Source organism: Leptopilina boulardi, unplaced genomic scaffold (assembly GCF_019393585.1).
Source record: "Leptopilina boulardi isolate dan_hultmark-lab unplaced genomic scaffold, ZJU_Lbou_2.1 LbouV2_278, whole genome shotgun sequence".
Taxonomy (NCBI): Eukaryota; Metazoa; Arthropoda; class Insecta; order Hymenoptera; family Figitidae; genus Leptopilina; species Leptopilina boulardi.
In genome coordinates, this window is record NW_026137838.1 from 6,806,217 (window position 1) to 6,822,198 (window position 15,982).

At 26.8% G+C, this 15,982-nt stretch overlaps 1 protein-coding gene across 3 annotated transcripts in view; it reads right to left on the reverse strand.

Moving 5' to 3' along the window:
* LOC127281834 (serine/threonine-protein kinase MARK2-like) overlaps positions 1 to 15,982 on the reverse strand; it is a 76,076-nt gene that overhangs the window by 42,905 nt on the left and 17,189 nt on the right. The window contains exon 2 of one of the 3 annotated variants that reach the window (XM_051305788.1): positions 7,458 to 8,398. The exons of 1 other annotated variant lie outside the window; for it this stretch is intronic. In XM_051305788.1, the coding sequence (XP_051161745.1) occupies positions 7,458 to 7,919 (462 nt within the window). In that variant the 5' untranslated portion in view covers positions 7,920 to 8,398. Of the gene's footprint in view, positions 1 to 7,457; positions 8,402 to 15,982 lie in introns of all 3 variants that reach the window. One more of the 3 variants, XM_051305787.1, reaches the window with a different exon arrangement.

Here is a 15,982-nt window from a genome sequence, read left to right on the forward strand (position 1 = left end):
TTTTTAAATGTAAATTGATACTTCGATTTAAGTTAAGGCTTAGAACGGATTAGTTTATAGGTAACTCAAGCTACATTTCTCACACAATGATACTGTTTCAATCGATTCAATGAAATTTAAACCCTTTAACTAAATTTATACAATTAATTCGTTTATTCGATTGAAATTAAATCAAAAAATTTAATTTGAATAGAAATTAAAAATTTTACATTAAGAAACGTTTCCTAAAAAAAAAGATCTTTTCTCACTGTCGGCAAATTGTTAATTAACTTTCACTGACATACATTTTCAACAATATTTTCCAAAAAAAAGCCATACAATCCGAGGCCTGTTCAGAAAAATGTTTCTTTGATCCAAAGAACATTTTCTTTGATATTTGGCCAAAAGAAAACTTTTTCCCTGACCCTATAATCAAAAAAATACTTCTTTAATTAAAAGAATTCTTTGATTCAAAGAAACATTTTTCTGTGTGTATATAATAATAAATACCGGCTAAAACTTTTAACCCCCCCCCCCCAATAAAAAAAACAAAATTATTTGATTAATTATTCTTCAAAAAGCAAATTAAAATGCTTTTCGTTTGACGTTGGAAAAATAAACGCGGTACGAATTTTCAATGATGGTTCGCGCGGCATGCATGAAAGAAGAGGCTTATTAGTTTTTGGATCCTGTCGTGTATGTGAGAGTTGCTTGATTCTAAGCACGTTTTAGTTTCAGTGACCTTGCCTTTGTTCGAAAAGCGAATGTTAGCGCGATCAAGTCAAGCACATTGCATGCTTTGTAAATAATTGTCCTGCGTTTGTTCAAGCCTGACCGTAACCTACACGTGTTATCCACAAGTATGTGAATAATTCATATACATATGTGACAGATGAATTACTTTTAAAAACTTCCATATAGAACACGCGAGAGAATATTTCTAGTTGCACACAATTATGACCTTTCATATATATAATATACTTTCAATCTGATTCCGTTTGGAAAAAAGGAATTCCGTTCGAAGAATAAAAATTTTTGCAAACAGAACTTAAATTAAATAAACGAAGAAGAAGAAAAAGATGAAGATATTTAAAGAACATTGAAAAGATGAGTCGATAAGACTTGTGTCAATTTGCAAAATTACAATAATAAAAAATGCTAATCAATATTATGCCAAATATGTAAACAGAGATAAAAATTAAAAGGCCTTCTTTATTGCGAACTTGAGGAAATTTCCAGTTTCACATTTCAAATAAAATATGAAAATTGACCTTCATTGATCTATGCAACTTGAGAAAATGAATGCTTGTTAAAGATTTAAAAAGCGACACTCATCGCACAAGCATTAATTCAAGACCACGTGATTCTCAAACTAATCAGTTCCAAGCTGTTTCTTTAAGTAAAATCAGAAACACACGATTTATATATTTTCTACAATCGGAAACAGAATATTTATACAGAACTGTCATTAATTTTCTCAACACTATAAAAGACTTTTTATTACAAAACATAAGTATTTCAAAATCGAAAAAACTCTGCACTAAATAAATAATACTAAAAATTATTTGGTTAGAAACTAGTACAGTTTTCCCGATTTTGAAATACTTATGTTTTGTAATAAAAAGTCTTTCAGTATAAAGAATTTTGTCTTAGATATATTAGATTATCAAAAAGATTTCTAAACATTCATCTCATTGTTAAATAACTTTGTTAACTTCCTGCTTGCATCAATGATCATGAAATCTAATTTTACTCCCTCGGCACGTCATTACAACCGCATTTAGGTCTCGTTCCTCATTTAGGACTGAGAAAAATTACAGTTGTGTAGTTGTGCCGTTAGTATATATGTGGATTAACGTTTCACGACTCTCTGTACATATTAGCAATGCACTAATTACACAAGAGTACAGAAAATGTTCTACAAAAGACTCATATAATATTGTTTTGTGAATTTCACTTTAAAAAAAAGCAGCACCACAGAAAGCAAAAAAAAAAAAAAAGAAACAGACAATTTTCATTGAAACAATGCGGAGAAAAATTTCCATTTGTATTGTATAAAGATTGCTCATTTTATATAAGGCCGCAAAAGTCTTATCTTTATGGTCTTTGTATATACATATACCTACAAAACAAGGCGCCAGCTAATATTTATCCCCCCCGAAAATAGATCACATCATAAATTCATCTTCAAATATTATAAATATATTTAAAACTAAAAAAAAAGTCACACGTGATTCTGAATAGCATTGCTTTGTCATTTTGTCGCGTTTCATTTCCTCATGGATTTTCAAAAAATAGAACCTTTATAAAGTCATGATTTATTGCTTTTCATTCTCAATGCGAAACACTAAATTTTCACAGAGTGAAGTGAAAATTTATTTCATTTAAATAATTCATTACTTGACTATTATAAAATAAAAAAATATGAAAAAAATGTTTAATGAGTACAACCAAATTTTAGTTGTGCCAACCGAATTATTTGGTTAGCCTAACCGAAGTTTGACTGTACTGACCAAAGATTTGATTGCTTGGATTAGACAATTTTTTCAGTGTACTTCAGCTTTAAATACAGTTCACGGAGAAAAATGAATTATACTTACTAAACCTGGAACTGAGATTTTGTTTGATTGCTACAACAATACAAAATTTTAGCAACCAAACAAAATTTTACTTACAGGAAATTTATTTTTCTCCGTGTTTATATTTAATTCAAATAAATATTTACTCGATAATAGTCAAGTAAACGATTATTTAAATCGAATTTTTTCCATTGCAAAATAATAAGAAGTATTTCCTTATAGAAATTTAAATAACTAGAGAAAAAAGTTGAACCGAATTAAATTAGAGAAATATTATTACAAATTCTTTATATGTAAATAATCTTCTAAGAAACACAAAAAAAGAAATTCAAAAATAAACTCGGGATGAGTGAATTGGTATGAAAGAATTCACGAGGTCATGATATACGAACGCGGTAATCGGTGACATGATATCTCCGTTTATCATATCAAGTGGAAACGTACTCTTGATCCACTTTTGACCTCGACACTGCAAGACATGAATACTCGAAGAATTGTAAAACATAATATATGTATTCAGATTGCAAATATTTAACAAAGTATTACAAAAACAATTTTATTTAATTTTACTTTTTAATTTTAATTTTCAAATTCTAATTTCGAGGGGAAAATATTTGTATTAAATATTAAAATATACCCAATTTTCCTGCAAATAAAATTCCAATATTTCCCTCAGCAATTCAATGAAAAAACTAATCAGCAATAAATTTCACAGGAAATGAAATTTCAGAAAATCGCTGTTCAGTTTTTTGAGTGTTATATATTGATCCAAATGCCAATAAGCTTTCATCTTTAATTCCCAAAAGGTTAGCGCGAATAATCCAACAATTTTTCATGAACCCATAAATGGATTTCTCATGCGGATTGCTTTAAGCGGCTCAAATTGGGTTTAGCCTTGAAAGGATCTCGTGAGAAATGTGAATCATATAAGTATCTATATACTTTTTTTTTTTAGTCATCATTAATTCATGACCAAAAAAAAAATTTGTTCTAACAAAAGATAAGATCCAGTAAAATTAAATCTAGTTTCAATATTATTTTTCATCGAAATTAGAAAGTATTTGTGCAAAAAAAAAAAAAAATCCAATGTGAATTATGATTTGTCAGAGAGAAATGTGATGCTGTGCACGGATGATCATAAAACGTTTTGCGCATTTAGTTCGAAGCGCGTACATTCGTATTTGAACATCACAATGCGTTAAAAGAGTATTGGTTAAAAGAGAGCATATAGATGTATGCTGTTAGTGAAAGGAAACTTGGGTGAAAACCCGGTATTATATGCGGCAGATACATCGATTTCAGAGTACGTGATTCGTTGAGACGACTCGTGATTCATTCGTGAAATGAAGCACTGTGTACTCGTAACGAGCGAAAGCAAAAGGTAAAACTCGCTAATCTCCAAATGACTATATATTAAAACGAAAAACACGAAGGCACGTTTGCACTAGTTTCAGCTTTTTTATCCCAAAATTTATCGTTTTTTTCTAACTCACATCATCCCCATTGCTTAAAAAATCTACAGGTATTTAAAAAATTATAATCTACTAACAGAATATTTCCAAAGCATTTTGAATCCGAATATTCCTCGAAAACCTGACGTGCTGAATCAATTCTAAGGTTAGTTTCGGATTCAAAATACTCTTTGGTTCTTAAGTATAGGCTAAAATTTCATCTGTCTGTATTATTAGGAAATTTCTATTTATATCTAAAGAATTAGCGATTAGAAAATCTAAATCTATACAATAAAATTAAGTTACATAATCAGATAATAAATTTATGAAAAAGCAATAATAGTTTTTTTCCACTCAAAGTGTGCAGGGGAGTTGAACTTGGTTAAAATTATTGTGTAATAATCGCGCGACAATAACAGCAATTTGAGGATATAGCAATTCCATTGTTCTTTTGACAATGTTTATGAACATGTTATTATAATAATTGTCCTTATTTTGAATGCAACAATAATCAATCATTTTCAACTATATATATACATAGAAAAGAGGAAGACAAAGATTGAAAAAGCATTTTTAAGATACAAAAAATTTATCTCTAAATGAAACTTAAAAATTAAGATTTTAGAGATTTAATCATTAAAAAAAATGACATAAAGGGGTATTACGCGAATTGAGGAATTTTGTATATAGAAATCCTTTAAATGGACAATTCCTGATAGAGCAGGTGTCCGTGACAGAGAAACATTTTTATATGTCCATAAAAAGAATTCATTGTTCTTTCACATATATAATAAGAACAGTCAATGTAACGGGTGGCTACAGACATCTTGTGTGTGTGCTCTTTGTTTTCCTAATTACTCGACAAACCTACATTTTTGAAATAAAATTCTACTTGTAACGGAATATAATTATTTAAAAATATAGTTTCGAAGCAACTTGTGACTCATGATTATATGCGTCATTTTGCATCAATCTTTAGAGCAGGAAAAAAATTCTAAAAAAAAAAAATAAATAAATACGATTCTCAATTTGGAAAATTTATCAAGATTATTGAAACAGATTTTCAACCTAAGTACAGAAGAAAACAGAAAATTTTCGATATCTCCCCTAAATTTTTGTTTTAATAATCAGTTTATTCATTGAAGTAAACGAGGAAATCGAGTAGAAATAAGGAGAATATCGCAAAACTTTGATAACATATTCTAGAAACTTCTGAGACAAATGGTCTGAATTTTACGATGAACCAACTTTTATCGGATCGATTAACTGAATTACCTTTAAAAAAAAGAACGTTAAATATATACCTAAAGAAACTTTGATAAATTTTTTTTCCTAGACACATATCATCGAAAAAAAACACGACTTGCTAACCTTCATACAACTTCACAATTCTAAAAAAAAAAATTTATTTCGAATTCCAGAAAAAAAATTTCGGTAATAGTGGAAATTTAAAACCAGAGAGGTAATATCAGGAAGTAATTATAGAAAAACTGAACAACAGTAATTCAGTATTTCGTAATACTTCTTTTTAAAAATACAAGAGACATAAATTTTTCTTACAAATAAATAAAATCTACTTTTAAGAATATAAAAAATCAACATAATTTTAGATCCAGTTAAAAGTTTAAAAATATAACAATATCAATAAAAATTATTTTTATATTTCCGTTAAAGTATTAAAAAAAAAAAAAAAATTAAAAATAATGTTTTTATATCAATAAACATAATTTTATAACATCAATAAAAGTGGAAATAAAATATTTCTTTATATTAATAATTTATACTTTTCTAAAAACTATTTTTTTTTATTTCACAATCAAGTTTATAATTAGAAAAAAAAAATTTAACCGTCATTTATAGTAGTTTAACGATGTCTTAGGATAAATAATCTCAATTGCATTCATTTCAAGAAGTCAATAACCTTATTTAAAAGATAATAAAAAGTATTTAAAATTATTATTCGTTTTTTAAACTAGTTTCTTTAATTGTCATTGACAATAGAATTTAAAAAAAAAAAAAGATGTAAAATAAATTTTTCTTATACTTTTGTATATGATTTTCATAAGAGTATTCGAGTAATTGTGACACGCGTTAAAAGCTGACCTGCATTTATTAATCACGAAGATGACGACACAATTTATACATTTCCATGGATCGTTCTTTTTACTATTTCTAATTACAAAAAATTTTTAACAAATTTTCATTTCGAGAAATGAAAAATACATTTCAAAATAAAAAAAAAATTAAAAAAAGAAATTGCCAACAAATATTTAATTAAAAAAAAATTAGCTAATGAAAATGCAGTTGAAAGAGTGTAATGGAATTTTTTTGTTGATGCATTGAAATTTTACTAAAAGCATTTAAGTAAATTACATTATTCCATTAAAATTTTTATTATACTATTTACATCTTGCGTTTATCTTTTCATGGTCAATTTGAATTTTAAATTAATTATACAACACGCAAATGACAAAAGAAGAAAAATAAATATTGATTTGTGCTCAACTAGATCTCCAAAAAAAAAATTAAATTATAAATTACTTAAATTTAAATTAAATCAAAATAAAAGCTTCAATTGTTTCTAAATACAATTATTAATATTAAGAAATATTTTATTGTTTTTTTTAGAACTTATAATTTTAATTCCGAAAAACCGGTTTGAAAATGCCTTTTCAAAAAAAAAGTATTGTGAGCTATATGTAAATATTGATACGATACTTAATGTCAAAAGAGATATATTGTATCGGACTCAATGAATATATCATTCCACTGGTAAAAATCCATTTAACAATTGAATAATAGAAGTGAGGAGCTGAATACTTTGACGAAATAATTATTTCTTTCATTCAATTGCTCTTAAATGAATTTCAAGCCAAAGAAATGGGATATATCAAATGAAAAGTAAAAAATATTTCATTTTCCGTTTATATTTAAACCCTAACATAACCTCAAAAAAAAAAAAAACCTCCATCCCCCAACTTTAAAGTTAAATTATTATTTGAAATTGAATTGTAAAACATCATCTGATTTCTAATTCTTTCTCTAAACGGCCGTTTTCACCGTGTGGATAAATTTAATCCTCCGAGAGGTTAAAGGCAGTATATTCTGCGTCTGCGCAAAAGCCAAACATTCTGCGCAAAGGCAGTAGTTATATTCTGCGTCTGCGCAAAAGCTCTATACAAACATTCTGCGCAGACGCGGAATTTATCTACTGCCTTTGCGTCTGCGCAGAATGTTTGGCTTTTGCGCAGACGCAGTATATATCTACTGCCTTTAACCTCTCGAAGGATTAAATTTATCCACACAGTGAAAACAGCCTCTATAATTCTCTGTTTTTACGCAATCAACAATAAAATTCAAATTTTAAAAATCAACAAAATATTTGTTGATCTAAAAATTCTTCACAATGGAAAAATAATCATTAGACAATACATAATATTGTCCTTACCTCAATTTTCGGTCGTCTTCGATTATCTTTATACTGTTTTCTCTCTGATCTCATAATCCTTGTTGTCTGAACTTGTGACGGCGGTGGCGGAGGTGTTTGTGGCGGTTGTGACCTCCTTGAATGAACACCATCATAATTCCTCGCGACTCTTGTAACATTTGTATTATTTGCCATTGTTGTGATTGTATTATTTTTTATTGTATTAACACCACTCGATGTTGTTGTGGTTATTGTTGTTGCTGCTGCTGATGTTGTTGTTGTATTCATAATTGGCGCATACGTTGATGGTGGATCACGATGACTTTTTGTTCTTCTTAATAAACGTCGTACAGTATTTTTAACAGTTGCTGCAATATGTGTACCTCCTCTTTCACCGCTTTCAGGTGGTGATTTATATTCCACTCTCTTGACCTTGGTTGGTGCGGGTGCCACTTTGTGGCCACCCGACTCCATCACGTACATCCCAGCCACGTTGTCAACGTTTGGGACAATTCGCGATGATTTTTGATATCGAAACGATCTTCTAATGAACTCCGTGATTACGGTTTTAATGGAGCTATGCTCCGACAATTTTCAAACTTCTCTTCGACCTTGCGAAGAAAATGGGAAAATCTTTTCTTTTTTTTTTTTTTTTAGTAACCTTTTATTATTTATATTTTCGCCAAAGTGTTACATCTCCAAATGGAATTCTCGAGCACCGCCCGGGTTTGACTCGACCTTTTCAGGTAGTACAGTTAGAATTGAAACACACTGGCCAGAGGAATGCGCCTCTAAAGTACCTAGCATGGATCTTTCGATTCACTGGCGTAACACTTAACAACATCTAAGTGTAAGACCAGCTTCCATCTTAGAGTTGTTCCAGTTTCTTTTATTCACTCTTCTCTATTTTTCCTTCTTTCTTCTTCTTCTAATAGAACGATCCTTTATTTTCAATAATCAATCTTCTGAAACGGAACAATCTTCATTCACTTAAAAATGGGTTTAAATCTGACTTCGTATTTATATAAGTGGCGTGTTATAATTGGATTATCCATAAACCTTATACCTCAAAAAAAAAGCACAAAATTCGAAAAACACGAGAAAATTTATTCGCATTGGAAAAAGCTGTTAAGCGAATGGTTGGCCGGTCACAAGTGAATTAGCAAGAGCTTAGGATGGTATAACAATCCCCAGGGGATCGCGACAAACTACTTACGCAACGTTAATAACGCCATGCAAAGCAATGAGCGTTATATATCGTCAAAGGTCAATTCCTCCCCGGAGAGCTTGTATTTAAATGAAACGAAACTGAACGTAACATATACACATATACAACGCAGACAACTTAATTATTAAATCGAAGTAACAGACACAGACATATATAAAGAGATCCGTGTTTTTCTCGACATTTTGCGGCTTGCAATATAACACATGAAGAATTATATTATATACAAGTGCTTATAGTTTCAACCACGTGCTCCTCTTTAGATATGACGTCAATCACCGTTATCCCACAATGGCATATCGTATGTTTTTTTTTAATACTAACGGCTCTTCCTATTATGTCGACAATATGACACATTAAAGTTTAGAAATTTTCATTCTGGATCATGATTAACCCATAAAAATCATGTTAGAATTTTAAAGGATTCTATTGTAATTATTTTTTTAGAATTTTCATTTTTTTTAATTATCATTTGATGGAGAATTTCCAAACGAATTTTTACTTAACAGAATTTATTAAAAACCAAATTTTTATGCCTCAGAATTCTTAAAACGCCGAAATTCTTATTGGTCAATTTTAAAAAGAGAGTCGAAATCTTTCTATCGATTGTTCGATCATTTGCAATTTCGGTGTTTTAAGAATTATTGATGAATAAAAAATCGATACGAATTCATTTACAGAATTTTAATTTGTCCAAATTTTTAATTAATAGAATTTTTAACACGCTGAATTTTCATTTGCTCAAAATTACAAATGGCCGAACAAAAAAAACTTTCTGTCAATTGTTTGTTCGGCTATTTGTAATTTCGGTTAAATGAAAATTCGGCGTCTTAAAAATTCGGATAAATCAAAATTCGGTTAATTGGTTTTTTTTGTCATTTAAAAATTTGAATCACATAAAATTCAATTAAATGAGAATGCTGCGAAATTAAAATTTTCATTTAACAGAATTTTAAGTGATACAAATTTTTAAATGTAAAATATTCTAATTTACCGATTCTCTATATTTGTCCGAATTTTTAATTGATAGAATTTTTAAGACACCGAATTTTCATTTGTCCGAAATTACAAATAGCCAAACAAACAATTGGCTGAAAGATTTTTTGTTCGGCTATATTTGTAATTTCGGCCAAATGAAAATTCGGCGTCTTAAAAATTCCATCAGTTAAAAATTTGTTTAAATAAAAAAATTCTGACAAATAAAAGTTGGATTACTGAACAATGTAGACAATATTTAAAAGAAAAAAGGGAAAATTTTGCAATTACATCTATAAAATTCATCTAAATAAAAAAAAAATTTTTTGTTAAATGTTTTAATTCCAATAAAATGGAATATTTCAACAAATGAGAAAAAGAGAGAATAAACGAATATGCGGAGAGACAATAAATTCCATAAATTGAACAGTGACATTTATCAAAATAGAATTAAAATTTAATTCGAACTCTGACATTTTTGAAATGATAAAGTTTCTTTCTATTGAAAATAATATTATTTAAATTGCAAGAGAGCTGGCAATGACGTCAAATCTAAAGCCTTAAAATTTTCATTGAATTGATATATCAATCGTCTTTAAAGTTTACTTGTTAAATTTAAATATCTAACAAAAAGCGATTCTGATTATCATCATCGATTGTTACTATTATTATCACTATATTGTTAGAATATTCCCATTCATACGAATTTTCAAATTTTTCTAAAATTTCTAAGAAACATTTTCACCTTGGGGATAAAATGATCAATTATCCTTTTTAAAGAGGATGCTTTTAATTAAAGTTGTGTTTTTTTCAAGGGCCTTCTCTATACCAAGATCAAAAAAAAAAATTATTTCTTAGTTCTCATTATTTTAACAGTTGTTGAGAAATAAAAATCTCCTTGAGAGAAAAGAAGGTAGAAAAGAAATTGAGCACAATTTGTTGAACCTCTGAAAATCCATGCTTTAATTACTCCCCCCCCTCTATATATATATATATATATATATATATATATATAGTCGGTTGAATTTAATGCTAAAGGTCAGAACTTTAGGAAGGCAGTGCAAGGATTAATTCAACCCGAAAATTCTCTTTCGCACGAAATATCCCAATTAGGTAGAAGTAAGTTTTAATAAGTTTAAAAATATTTCCACTGGCTAATAATACAATCAACGCAGTACACAATTTTCCAAAAGAGAAAATTAATTGAAAAATATAAATCTATTTTAAAAAAAATCACTGTGATTGAAATTCAAAAGTAAATTTTAGATATTGAAAAAAAGAAATCGAAGGAATTTAATTTTACCTTTGAAAAGTGAAATGAAATTAGAATACGCAAAAATTAAATTCGATTGGAAAATTGAATGAAATTTTGCAATGATGAAAAATGCGACTCTCCTATTATAATTTTTATGCTGTAACAACAATGTCAAATGGAAATTATTCTCGATTTACTATCATTATATTTCATAATTTAGTTAAATTGTTTCTGGAGGACGATTGCATATAAAACCCCTAATACAATATTATTTCTAATATATTTTAGTTTTAACCTTTTGTGATATTACACAACTCTCATAATGTATATGAAAAATAGAATTTTTTTCACAAATTTCTCAATTTTTAAAATGCATTCTTAATTCGTTCGCATTGAGACCAATATTCTCTCTTACGGCGGAAATTCACATCTACCCTGGGACAATTAATTCACGTGACTACGTTTTGTGACCTATCCAACCGTAGTTCCCGGTTCAAGGCATAAAATCCGGTTGCAGTGTTTATCTCTTATTTGCATACAAGCTCGATAATTAAAAAAAAAGGACAAAAAAAAATTAAAATTCAATTTTTAAAAACTCACACAGCGTAACAGAAAATTTATAAATTAAATATGTCTAAAATCAATGAAATTATTCTTAAATCACTAACATAACCTCAAACTAAAAAATTGCTTTTAACGAATAAAACTAAATGAAATTAATTTTGTCAAATTTTGAAAAGATTCAGTGTTGTACAATATAAATTATTTTACTTGACTATTATCAAATAAATATTCACTTGTACCAATTAAATATTTACTTGTATCAAATAATTATTATTTGAGTCGTATTTGTTTAAAATACAGAAAAATACCATTTAATTGACTCAATTAATAATTATTTGATAAAAGTAAATATTTATTTGATATAAGTAAATATTTATTTGATAATAGTCAAGTAACCAATTATTTGAATCAAATAAATATGTTTCAGTGTATCAAATATAATAATTATCCAGGAAACAAAAAATTAAATAAAAATATCGCAAATAAAAAAAAAATTATTTTTTTAAAAGAGGAAAAGAAATCGGAATTCAACTGAATATTTATGTAAGAAGGTATACGGATGAAATGCATCGTGATCTATACAAGAGAGCTATCTTGGATGATAAGCTGAGAGCTGAAAAAGCTTCTTTTTATTTTTTCTCACCGCAGAACACTTATACGCCATGCACTAGAACTGCTACCAACGTAATAGGTCGCAAGTTTTATAGAGCGGAAGTGTGGATCGCGATCCGGTCGTTAACTTTCGTACACCAAGAGGTATATAGAGTATATAATAGTTTACACTTTTCCGAGGGATCGATCTACCAGTTTATCGTCACAATTAAGGATAATTTTTTTTTTTTTCTTCTTTTTTGCTTTTAAAGTTCATCTTTACGCTTTCTATAATCATTTTTACGAACCTCAACTTTGTTTCACAAATGAGAGTAAAACTATTCTTGGAATAAGAGGAAATATTATTAAAATGAGAATATCTAACTAAGCCTCTAAGCATAATTTTACCTTTTTTTTTATCGTGTTCACAAAATATTCGAATTTATTGTAATTTACTATAATTATGATTACTATATTATATTATTTTTTAAGTAAAATTATATAATAATAAATAATAAAATTATAATAATTATAATTTATTACACCCAGTGGAAAATATATTTGTCTCAGAGCCAAATAAATTTTTATCTGGTATCAAATAAATATTTATTTGTCGCAAATAAATTTTTATTTCCGCCAAATGAAAAAAAATTATTAGGCTCTCAGACAAATAAATTTTTATTTGTTGCAAATAAATATTTTTGTAACAGATAAATTTTTATTTAAATCAAATAAAATTTATTTGTAAGAGATAATTTTTTATTTAAATTAAATAAAATTTATTTGTAAAAAATAAATTTTTATTTAAATTAAATTTAATTTATTTGCAATAAATAAAAATTTATTTGAAACAAAAAATATTTATTTGCAACAAATAAAAATTTATTTCTAACAAAAAATATTTATTTGGCATAAATAAAAATTTATTTCTCACAAATAAATGTTATTTAAATCAAATAAAAAATTTTATTTACGCCAAATAAAATAGTTATCAGGCTCTGAGACAAATATACATTTATTTAACTCAAATATAATTATATATTTGTTTCAAATAAAAAATTTCTCTGATTCTAATTACTAATAATTTTTTTTTTCCAATTTCTAATTTAATAAACAAAAAAAAAATTATTTTTAAAAACTTTCGATAAAACAGTAAAAAAAAATCAGAAACGAAACAATTTTTAGTATTAATCAAAAAAATTTTGTGTTTTAACTTGTCCACTAAGAGGACAAGTTTACCAAGTGAGGAAAGTAAATATATAAATGCCTGGTAGGTGTCCTGAAAGCATTACACACAATCGAGCGACTTGATATGTGAAACAACGTGTTCATTTTAAACAAGATTGTGTATGCCTGTACGAGTGGATCTCCTTGAGCTCGGTGGTGCGTGTCTCCTTCGTGTGTGCGATGCTTTCAAGACTTCTCCAATATATATATATATATATATATATATATATATATTTTCAAGTCGGCGAAAAAAAAAAATTTTAACCATAATTTTTGTCGATTTAAAAAAAAATTGTCAATTAATTTTTTTTAAATTAAAAAGTATATAATTTTTACCTAATTTTATTATTATTTTTAAGTTAGGTATAACAAACCTAACTTTCTAAATAAATAATATATTTTTTTCTAGAAACGAATCTTTAAATATGTACAACAAATTTATCCTTATCTATATAACGTCACGAGAACAAATAGAATCATTTTTAATTTTAAAAAAGCAAACTAATAGGAAATTTTATTTGTATCTTGATAATAAAGTCGCAACATTCCGTTTTAGGTATTTTTTAAAATAAAATACTATTAATAGACAATTTTACCTTATATTTTTTGAAAATTAATAATTGGCAAAAACAAATTTAATATTAAAAAATACATATATTTTTCTATTCTTTATAATAATAATAATAATAATAATAATAATAAATTCTTATTTCAATCCAATTAAGATTAAAATAATTATCTCTAATCTCGAGAAAAATACCGATATTTGTTAATCGACAAGAGAAAAGAGCGCAAAAGCTCAATGACTTTAGAAAATTATTAAAAAAAAAAAAAAAAAAAAAAAAACCCCTATAACGATAAACAAGACAACTGATAAAATATAGAAAATTGAAAAACAATTGGGTCAAGAATATTTTGCAAAAGATAAAATAAGTTTCATAAAATATATTTTTTTAAATTCAAATATATTTTTAGTACATCCAGCGAAATGTTTTATTTGAACCAAATAAAATATATTTGAATTAAATAAACGTATATTTATCCCAGAGACAAGTAACTTATTTATTTGGCGTAAGTAAAAATTTTATTCGTAAGTAAAAATTTTATTTTTGTTAAAAGTTGAAAATTTTCTTTGGCGTAAGTAAAAATTTTATTCATAAGTAAAAATTTTATTTTTGTTAAAAGTAAAAATTTTATTTGTCATAAGTAAAAAACTTTTATTTGTCGTTAGTAAAAAAAATTTATTTGTCAGAAATAAATTTTTCTTTGGCACAAATAAAATTTTTTATTTAAATGAAATAAAATATAGTTGCAACAAATAAATTATAGTAGGCTCGGAGACAAATATATATATATATATATATATATATATATATATATATATATATATATATATATATATGCCATTTCTCTGAGTGTATTAAAAAAAAAAAGTTTCTAAATTTTTTTCTGACTACATTTATTTGAAAATCAACAAAATTTATTTTCTCAAATACACACCCGTTGTATAGGAACCCAGTGCATTAACATCGCACGAGTCAAAGGCACGCGCTTTAGTTGTTATTTGCCCCAACCTCTTTTGCCTCTAAGAAAAGCTCTCTCTCTCTCTCTCTCTCTCTCTCTCTCTCTCTCTCTCTCTCTCTCTCTCTCTCTCTCTCTCTCTCTCGCCTATATAGCAAATTTTATTCGCCGATAATATAAAATTCACATTAATTATTTAGAATATAAAATAAAGGGGGGGGGAGAGAAAAATACCTTACAAGAATATGTAAAAAAAATAAAATAAATAAATAAATGAAAAATAAAATAAAAAATTGTCAAGAGGAAAAAAACTACTGTCAACGAAGAAAGAAAACCATAATGGAAAAAAAATCTATGAATCAGTATATAATTAACGAAAAATGACTCATGAATCGATTATGTATTTTTTTTCCTAATTTTTGAAAAATCGAGATTGAAAGTTTACCGAAAAGTGAACTGTGCATTTTAAAACCACAAGAGTTACTTAAATGATGACGTGCTGACTCCTTATAATGTCGTTAGCGTAAACGAATTAGCGTGATTTTCCTTCTCGCATTTGTGCCGAAGGCACGTAACGAGTCAGCGTAATGGGAGTGGAGAATGAGAAACAGATCTCTATTCTTATTTAATATTCTCTTTCTCTACATATATATATATATATATATACTTTTTAATGATATAATACTTTTTCCTTGTAATTTTAATCGCATGCAACACGAATTTAATGCGTCTAATTAATTCATTAAATTTTAACACGCCAATTGCAATCAAACAGTTCTTGAGAAGAAAAAAAAATTGTTAAACACAAATTTATCCTGAATTAAAATTTTTTTTAAAATTAACTAAATATTTATACAAATAATATAAAATACTTGTAATATTTTTCAAATAAAATATAAATGAAAATAAAATTTAATAAAAATAAAATAAAAATATTTTGAAAAATAAAATATAAAAATAATTTTGAAAATAAATTCTAATATCAAAAGAACTTTTCCCACGAAAAAAAAGTATTGAACGTATCGAAAAAAAAAAGAATTAAATAAAGATATTTCACTATTTGATGATTGCGTATAAATAGAATTTGAATGAGACTATTAAAAATAGAATTCATAATTTATGTAAAGGCAGGTGGAAACTAACATTTTTATAGACAAATATTTATCTTTTATATATATATATAAAAAA